The sequence below is a fragment of the Haliaeetus leucocephalus genome, unplaced genomic scaffold, assembly GCF_000737465.1.
Source record: "Haliaeetus leucocephalus isolate CR32 unplaced genomic scaffold, Haliaeetus_leucocephalus-4.0 Scaffold526, whole genome shotgun sequence".
In the NCBI taxonomy this organism is placed as follows: domain Eukaryota; kingdom Metazoa; phylum Chordata; class Aves; order Accipitriformes; family Accipitridae; genus Haliaeetus; species Haliaeetus leucocephalus.
The window spans coordinates 7,094,438-7,104,560 of NW_010972962.1; the positions used below are offsets into that span (position 1 = coordinate 7,094,438).

A 10,123-nucleotide genomic window follows, 5' to 3' on the forward strand; every position below is an offset into this window, starting at 1 on the left:
GTAGAAAATCGGTGAGAGGGGGGGGGGGGGGGGGAGCAACATGCACTCAAGTTACGTTACTAATACCAAGGAACCCACATAGCACACAGACATGGGGTGAGCCAATTGCTAGATGTAGAGCTACAGCTAACCAGTAGTAAGTTTTGTTTATGAAATTACTTTTAATTGTTCCATAAATGTGCACTGTGTCACTGAGTCAGTGGTTTAGCAGCCTGCTGTAAGAGGGTTGCCTTTTCTAGTTGCTAGATGCTGACCAGATGGCTGCCTGAATCCCATATGGTAGAACCTTGTTCCCTTTCTCAAACTTATGGCTGATTTGAGTGGGCTTCAGGATTTCGTCTTTGTCTGCTTGTGTATCCTTCCAGGCTGAATCTGGTTTCTTCACAAAGTTCAGAACTTTAAGTGCTTTAGGTTCTAGTTCTGACCATCAAAGAGGTGGTTGTGGCATGTTTCTTGAAGCAAATGCAGTCATATGGCTTAGTGCTTCCAACTGTTGCATATCACTGAAATTGAGAGGCAATCTAAAGCTAATTACTCGTCAATTTAGACCTGAAGTGAACAGCCTGTGGGCTGGATTTTGCTCTCCAAAGTAAATCATGTGACACGTTCCCTGCTGTTCTCTTTTCTAATGGACTTTTAAATATGTGTCCAGTCACATGCTGTCAATATGTGAAAGCACAGGATTTGGAGAGAGTTAACAGGAAGAGTTGCCGCTTGACTTTTTTTTTTGTCTGCTGATGAATGGTCTTGTAAAATTATAAAAAAGCACCTTTCTGCTTTAGAAGAGGGAAACATTGAGACAACCACCACCTCTGCCTCTGCCGTACTTGGGTACTTTTTGCTGCTCTAGTCTTCTGACTTTCCACTCTTTCAGTTTAGGTCAAAGTCCTCTGGGACATCAGTGGTCATCTTCAACTCTCAAGTATTCTTGGTGTCCATTGTTTCTCACTTCTACTCCTCTATAAATAGCTCAATTCTATGAAACTGTATTCTTCTCAACTCTATCCATTATCTGAAGCTCCCTACCTGTTAAACTTCCATTTAGCAGTCAGTTTGTTGGTGACTGTTTTCTTAGCCTAGCTACTTTCTGTCCATCTTGGGCCTCAGTTTGGCTACAGGACTTAGGAAGTTTAATAATACACCATTTTTACCTATTTGCCAGATGGGAGCCTTTCCTGGCTCTCTTCCAACATTCCAGCAAATTACAGAGGCTTCAGGCAGTGTTATGAATCATAATGCTCTCAAAATATAGTTTATTTTTTTGAACTGGCAGTATTACACATGTGCTGCAAATACTAATTTGTGTTAGGAGTCATATTATTACTTCTGAATTTGCAATATCTGGTGAGAAAATGGACAGATGGATTGTCAATGAGAGCTCATTTAAACAATTTTTTGAAAATTATCTTTACAGATAACATACATAGCAACTATGTTTTTGAAGAGAAACTAATGATTTTAAAATAATTTACACACCTTTTGTGTGCTTATAGGTATCTGCTCAATGTGTGGCAAGAAGGTCTTGGATACGAAGAACTACAAGCAAACTTCTGTCTAATTGTATTCACTAGTCTTTTTATGAACTTTAACTTCTGTGTCTTTGTACAGTAACTTTTCTCTAAAATAATTTGTGAATATTAGTTTCTGGAAGATAATACATTTACTTGGAATGAGATGAGAGGTAAAGACAGCCTGATTGTTTACCTAGAAATGTACATAATATTTGATTTTTGTTGTTTTAGCACTAATGTTAACTGATATTTAAAGGTAATCAACTGATACAGTTCAAAGTGAATGAGAAGGTCCTAGTGGATAAGTTGAAGCTATGTTACTATCATAACACAGATCTTTGAGATTAACTTTTATTCTTTTACTGTATCTTGAGTCTTCTGCTTGTCTGATAGTAATATTTTATAGATATACAAAATATGAGCTTGTATCACCTCATTAAAGTAGTATCTTCATTTAGTTCTGTGCTTACAGGTATTTATAATTACTCTCACCCCAAACTATTACATCCTCCCCTCTAAATGTTGCTCTTCAGATTTTAATGCAATCGTCCTGTTGAGTTTTGTTTCTGCTTACAGCTGAGTTGGTTCAATCACAAATTGTTAAACTACTGAAATCCAGTGTGTTACTCTGCCAGTTCTTACTTTGGCAGTAAGACTGGTTAGCTATTCACTTGTCAGACTCTAAGGAAGCTTTACATATGGCATCGGGTTGCCCAAGGCAATAAAATAATAAGCATCAATTTCTAATGCCAGGTCTTGGTCTCATCATTTCCTAAGTTAGTCTGGCTTTTAAATACTTGGTTTGAAACTGGCTGTTGAACTCTATGATGTAATTGCTTATATACATGTCAAATTTGAAAGATCAAATCAGGCTGCCTTCTTTCAGCATTCGTTTGATATAAGACTTAAAGTGAGCCTCTCTGACCATGAGAAACTGAGTGTGGCTCTGCATTTCTTTTTGTCCTTTGGTTAATTTCTATATAGGAAAGCAATTTCTGTTATGGAGAGTAGTAACTGTTCACTGTTTATGCATTTTAAGGGAAAATAATTGAACTCTTAATTCATGGTGGGGTTTTAACTAGACCTATTTAAGTGTTTCCTCCTCCCAGCAATCTCCTCTTGGCAATCTCTTATGCTTTTGCAACTTTCTTTCAACTGTAACATGAAAAACTATTAATGGGAATTTCCCTATGAATAGATAGTCTGTTTTAGGTTTCCTTTTGTTCTCATATCTTTTACTGAGACAACTGCATGACTAGGCAACTGAAAAATCAATGTTTTTTCTATGTGTTAGTGGGCTTTTCATTCTAAAAGCTTCACCTACCTTAACAATTGAATGGAGGTATGTGGATTAGTTAGCTGGTGATTGCTGGCAGCCTGCAAAGTTATTTCTACGTGGTGGTGGCCACTTGTTTCCAAACACATCAAGGAATTCTAATGTTAGTGTACATCTCTATGGCACATCCTTTGTATGGATGAAAAGAAAATGTCTATAATTGGCTTCAAGTTTTGCAGCAAGTGCTTTCAGTAGAGTGTGTGGTGATTTCAGGTGGCAGATTCTCTGATATTTTGTGAACTCTTAACCCTTTATGGATGTGTTCTATAAAATTGATTGATTTTTGCTATTCTGTGAATAAAATTTCTTGTCTTGTCTTCCTAAAACTTGCCAATATCTATTTCAAAAGCAGTACTGTTTGTAATTCTTGGAATACATGGTATGAATTGAATGTTTATTGCACTCTGTAAATATTGGCACTAAGTGAACTCTTACCTCATTTTGTAACTTATTTAAGAATGACAAGGATTTAAATAATATGATCCTTTTTTCATAATTATTTTGTGAATAGAGCTTTTATACACCTATATCCTATTACTGGGCAGCTGATTTTGCATGTTAGAATGTATTTTTCTTGGAAAAGGAGGACGGGTTTTGTTTTGGTTTTTTTTAATAGTTGATACAAACAGTGGTTTGTTCTAGTGGTTTGTACAGGCCTGGGATCTGCCATCTGTAGCTCTCAACCTTCTTAGCTTTGTGAGAGCTTCAGTTCCCGAGATCTGTAAAATTTGCTGATGTAACAGTCAACTTTCAGAAAAGCCCATTTTCCAAACATTGTTTTAGAGACCCGTTGCTTTAAGTTTAGATCACAAGCCCTCTCCTGCACCTCTGAGACGCACCACAGTTCAAGGCAATCTTGGCAAAGAAGCACTTAAAGTTAGCTTTACAGTTATATACACCTTCAGTATAATTGAATTGTCATATAAAAGCATTTTTGTTGATACTAAAAGTGTCTTGTTTGCATGGGCTGCCTTTCCTGAGACATGCAGTGAAAAACAAAAGAAAATCTGTAATGGAAAGTTGCCATTTTTGTTTAATGTACTGAGAAGAACATTAATGTTCCCAGATGATCAGGCTGTCCTCTAAATCACAGGTTATGTAAGAGATTTGTGCTGCCAAATTTAGTAGGATTAGAATTTTCCTCAGTACTGCTGAATTCCTATACTGTCCTTGCTGTTTCTGTGTGTTCAATGGCTAGAGCTATTACTGAGCTAAGTATAAGCAATGTTTTGATGCAGATTATTGAGAGAAAAGAACAGATTAGATATAAAAATGTTACTGTGCTTGTAGCAGCCAGTCAGATGAAAATTGAACAGGGACTGTTGGAGGGTCCTTGTTGTATCAGAGTGTTCTCATGTTCTTCCCCATCCTTACCATTTGTTACTGTAATGGTTTTTTTGTGGGTTTTGGGTTTTGTTTTTTTTAATCCTGTTCTTTCTGCTGCAGAAGCTGGAGAAAGAACCATCCAGGACAGTAATTTGACAATACTGTTCCAAGGCATTAGGACTATTTTAATTGTTTACCTGTGGAAATGTGGCGGGTTTTTTCCCCTCTTGTGTTTATTGTGTTCCTTCATTATCAGAAGGATAGCAAGAAAGACTTTGTCTTAGACATAGGGATGTCACTGAGCACTTTGCATTTAGTTTCTCTTGAGAATGGCCCAGACTTGCACCAAAATATCTTATTTAGCAAAATAAGAGATGTAGAGGTTTCAGATTGTCTGTTGCACCTACATGCTTGTTCTGGTATCACTGCTATTATCAGCCCATCTCTTCACAGTGCCTCAGATTACACAAATATTCCAGTTCTGTACTAACTGGGCATCACTCTACCCAGAGACACTTAAGCCAGGACCCTCTGGCAATCTTACTGTCATAAATTCTGGGCAAGAATGAATGGTGCCTTTGTATTGTCAGTGGACATAAGAGGTATGTGCAAAAATTAAAAAGCAATAGATTGAATTAAGCAGCTGCACAAACAATGAACCATGTTGCTATATTTTCTTAATACAAAGCTGTAAGTTTCCCAGCTGCAGAAAGAATCTCCAGCATGAGAGATTCATTATTCATTGAAAGACAGTAAGCTAAGAGCAGGAGCTGTGGCTCTTTGTTTGGTATGGCGAAACCTGGTTTGCGATAGGGCCACTACACTTGCAAATAAGATTCTGTGGCTAATAAAGTCTTTAAAAAACTCCTCAGACAAGTCACTGTATTCCCTGAATTGAAACTGGGCTTTCTGATCTCCTGTAAGTATATACAGCCTAAAGATGAACTGTTTTCTGTCATTTGCTTTGGATGTTGGAGAATCCAAGAGTCGGTTTTGGGATGTTGCTGCCCAGTCACTGACTTACTGGTTGCTCAATAGAATGGTCTGCTCAGCGAGCACTGGTTCAGCATGGGATCATGCAGGTATCTCTTTGCTTATAGCATCCTACCAGATCACTGGTTTAGAAAAAAATTGTGGCAGGGTGCAAAACGGAGTACTGGTGACAAGAAAACTCGCCCTGAATATCGTGAGAGAATGAACACTTAGCCACATCACAGCTGAGGTTTGCTATTAAGCAAAAATATTTTTGCTCTCCCAATTGGCAGAACTGGTTGGACAATCTGATAAGACATGATGACAGCCCTGACAAATAACAGAACCAAATGTTTCTTTTAGTTAGGATTATAAATGTGTCTCGTGTGAAGTCCAGCTGCTTTTTGAACTGATTGTCTTCTTCCCAGACTGTTGCTTTATGGAAGAATTTATCATCTGAAATTCATCAGAAACTGATTCTGCATCAACTTGTATGGGTGGGGGCCATAGTTCACAGAACTTGCATGAGGTATACACATTTGTCATGTCTGGCTAATGCCTGTAGAAAACACGAGTTCTCCTTTGACAAGGAGTGCTTCCTTCATCCACTTAAGGGGAAGAGGAACAGATGTGTTGAAGGGACCTGGAAGAATTTGTCTGAAATCTTGCCAAGGAACCGAAGAAAGAGCTGAGTGGAGTATTTTCCATGTGGGTATTGGTGGTAAAGATTACTTTTTTACATCATTCACGAAGACACTTCTGACATTTTTTTGCCTTGCTGCCATTCATTTGCGATAAATAGCAAGTAGATTTTTCAGGCACCACTGAACTGATGGTCAAATAACTACTTAATTAAGCAGACATTTCCAGATTGACTTTCTAGTAGAAAACCTCTAGAAACTACTTTTCCTTCCTTTCTGTTTCTCTCTTTACACTGAAAGATGCAGACTGAACTTAGCAATTTTAGGGATTCATTAAGCCTAAGCACTTCCAGCAAATGCACTTACTATATGCTCATCTGCCAAGTGGTATTGGGAAAACAAATGTTGAGATTTCTTCTGCCTTATCATGGTTATGATGATTAGATATCTGTATTGTTAACTGTTTTGGGTCACATGCAAACACACAGAACTCACAGTTGTCATTTTCTTCTGGCTAATGGGTCTCATCACAGGCATCTTAAATATATCATTATCAGTCCAGTCTTCAGGAAATCACTCCTTTTGCTGTTAATTTTCTGTTATTCATTTTGGTGCCATAGAACGTAAGGATTTTAAATTTATACAGCTCCCAGATTGTGTTGTGGACATTTACCGTTCTGGTATGTTTGCTACTGTTCAGTAACACATCAGCTCAACTGAGATTATGTGTGACAAAAGGCATGGCTCTCAGGGAGTTGGCATCTAGCCCAGTCCAATTGTCATCTTTTATTGATTAAAATATTTAAATGCTAATTGGATTAGCAAAGACTTTGCTGTCTTAAATCTCTGTCTTTCTATGGAAGGCTTTTGAAAAAGTGATGACATGACATTTCAGTGATGAATAGTTTCTTTTCATGACTTCCAAAATAATTTGTTTCCTAAAGGATGGAAAGTAAGCAAAAGCAATAGAAGGGAAGAGTTATTCTACTGATTTTCAGATTTGTTTGTGGTTTTTTTTCAGGTAGCCCCTACTTACTAAGGTTTCACAGAAATCTTTAAAAGGTCAGGCATATTTTGTGTATGCAGTGGTGTCAGCCTGAATTTGCAGAAAGCCTGAAGCAGTGACTGAGAGATTAGTTGCTCTAAACTTAAAAATAGATCCTTGTTTGGATAATGAGATATTAGTAACATTAATTGCTGCCGTTGTCATCAGAACACGTAAAATCTAAATTCAGAAACTCACCAAACAGGCACATTTCCCAGCCTAGGTTAGGAGTAGTAGACAGGTAAGTAGATCAATATGTATTTACATAGATTTGGTAGGGCTGCAGTGAAGAGGAACAGGGGGCCATCATGCACTCACTCCACGTGGCATCCTGCAGTGCTGTTATGGAGGTTCTGGGCGGAGAGGCTCTGTGTACCTCTCCTGGCAGTAGCTAAGAAAAAAAAGTGTTCTGCTACGCAGGCTTTAAGAGTCAAAGTGTTCAAATTTAATGTCTGCTGCAGATTCTAAAACATTACAAATAGTGAACTGTGTGAGTGAATCTTTGCAGCTTCTAGGAAAACTGTAGAGAAGAGCAAAAACAACTGATTTCTTAAGATTTGCTGATAATGCTCACCCCATTTCCTTCTGTTTTATCCAGATTTCCTGTTGTAACTACCTCTCTGCACCTGGCTAACATGCAAGCATACATTATTGCTGAACTTCGAGTAAGTGCAGCATTGATAGTTGCACTGAGGAAAAAATAGGCAACCAGGTATTATGGTACATGAAGAAAAAAACCCTGTTTTTTAAAGACTGTCACATACATTCATTATAAAAGAGAAAACTTTTAAAATTATTTATCTTAGCTAAATTAAAAACAAATGATCATGCAAATATTAAGGATATGAACTAGCTTGCAATCTCCATGCCGTTTTAGTCTATAAAAGATTTCTGAAGATTGGTGTTTTTTTCAGAAACAGCTGGGTGCCAGGGACAATTTTTTTCAAGGTTAAGTTTATTTAAGCAAATAATAAAAAGTTTCAAATCCTTTCCAATATAAGACTATATATGGCAAGGTCATGAAGATTGTTTCGAGGTAAATATATAGGTTAGCCAGGTTCTGTCAGGTGCACTTGCCACATGCTAGGTGTGAAATGCAATTTTATAAAGACTGCTCTACCATAAAGTGCCATATGCTCTGGCTTTATTCCTGACTTTATATTTGTAATGAAAAATCAATGCTTAGATTGAGGGAGGAAATTGTAGTCCTAGCAATAGTAAAAGTGTGTGGAGCACAGGTGCATGCTTCTGTCATTGAGCACTTGGTAAGCATTAATTTTCCCTCATAATGTCATGCAAGGTGGATAAATAAGAACCATTCAGCCAGTTTGTCCAAGGCTGCTGATGAAGTTGATGTCAGGTTGGGGTTAGAACTTATTTAAAAAAACTGTGGCATATATATAGATTGCTACGAGATGGCTTGTCTCTGTGTGTCTTTTGCATGTGTAATACTTCCAATACCTGTATGACCAGGGCAGTAAGCTAAGAGTTTGACACGAGAACCCCAGTATTGAAGGAATTAGTTAATTTGGAAAACAAATAAAGTGTAGTTTTCATATGGGATTTTTTTCCCCTGGAGGTCCATTCAAGCAGTTTTCAGTAACATTTTATGAGTGTGTATGTGCATGTGTCTGTGTACATAAGTTGCACCACCAGTACTTAAGACTTTGGGCTACACAGCTGTTTTATTTGTGTAAGCACTTTCTCTGTATAATTGTTCAACATCCAGTGTTGATTAAAGTTAGGCAGGAAATATGATATTTATTGAATATTTCATACATAAAACTATCAGTTTAACTTGTTCTTCTTTGGACACCTGTGGGTTATGATATATTACCCCAATTCTGCCAAAGATTAAGGCATATCCAGGTTGTTATAGGACAACTTTTTCTCAGGAAGATGGGTCAACAGAATTACAGTACATTGAGGAACACACAACTGTATCTCAAGGTACATTTGCATGTGAAACATTATATTTATAAAATTGGTAAAACTAAGAATGCTGGAGAAAGAGCAGGTATTAAAATAAATTAATAATCCGATAGGAAAAAACCCAAACATCTCTAGAAGATAAACTTTTGATTCAAATTCAGGTTAACAATCAGATTTTGCCACTCTTCTTGATGTAGAATAGTATCTTTTTCTCCAGGTATTGCTCCTAGTTTGGTTCAGAGGTGCAAATATTTGAAGGTAGTTAGGGGCCTAATTCCCATTGAATTGGTTTCAATGAGAATGGGTGCTTGCATCAAGCTGTGTAATAAGGTACTGTACAGTATGAATAAGGTACAAAATGTGGGTTATTAGGGAAGGTATATAAAAAATGCCACTTGTTCTATCTGATTTACTGTTGCTGCAGGTTTATTTCCCATAAAGCTTTAATAAAAATTCAGCTTGCCACTAGTAGGTAAATAGCAATATGGTAGCAACTGATCTTTTCCCTATGTAAGACTATTTGATCCCAGAGATCTTAAGAAACAGCATCATGTTAACTTGTTGGTTCTGTATTCCCTTCAAAAAGTGACAAACAGGACTTCTGAGCTGGAATTTCTAGGTAGCGTTAAATAAATTGCCTTCACAGGAGGAATGAGGCAGCCTCTTAACTGATGATTGAGCATTTTCCATGTATTGAAACAGGCTGATAGTGCAGCACTGATTTACTACAATATATAAGTTGCATGGTATATCATTTCATGATACAGTATATCATCCAAACCTTTTCCAGGCTGTCCTCAGAAATTGCTTTAGGTTTAGGAAAAGGATTAAAAATATTTTTTGAGGGCTAAACAAATACAGCTTTGTCCTCTTCTTTGAATCCTGCAGAATGCCCCGTAACATTTCTATGTATTTGAGAGTCCTAATGGCAGAATGTAGAAGCATTTGTGCAGAGGAAAGGGGTGGTTCTGGAGGAGAATTACTCTCTGCAGCCATTTACCCATATTTTATTGTAGTCCACCTAAATTTCTGCTAGTGACTTTTAGGAATGGGCACATAATTGCCTTGCTGTTTTTCCAGTGGGCTGTGACTTCCAAAGGGCAGCTTACCAGGCAGCAGTTTCTGAAGCATTGTGGCGTGCTTGTCTTGCCATGCCAGCTGGTAATTTTAGCTTACACTCTAATTCTGCGAGCCAGAAAGGATAGAGGACAGTGTAGAAGCAGATTACATCAATCTTATATCTTTTGGCTCTTCACAGGGGGAATGCTGGCTGGGGAGACCTGTTTTGGTTTGGTTTTTTTTTTTGATCAAAGCATCTTTTGGAGAGTAACCGTAGAATCCTTTGAAATGGGATAGAATC

At 37.5% G+C, this 10,123-nt stretch overlaps 1 protein-coding gene across 1 annotated transcript in view; it reads left to right on the forward strand.

Annotated features, from left to right (window-relative positions):
• The window catches only part of CRIPT (cysteine-rich PDZ-binding protein), a 4,642-nt gene extending 2,674 nt beyond the window's left edge, over positions 1-1,968 (forward strand). Inside the window, exon 4 of the mRNA XM_010576501.1 lies at positions 1,494-1,968. Within this exon, the coding sequence (XP_010574803.1) occupies positions 1,494-1,558 (65 nt within the window). The 3' untranslated portion in view covers positions 1,559-1,968. The remainder of the gene's footprint in view (positions 1-1,493) is intronic.
• Positions 1,969-10,123: the final 8,155 nt, after the last annotated feature.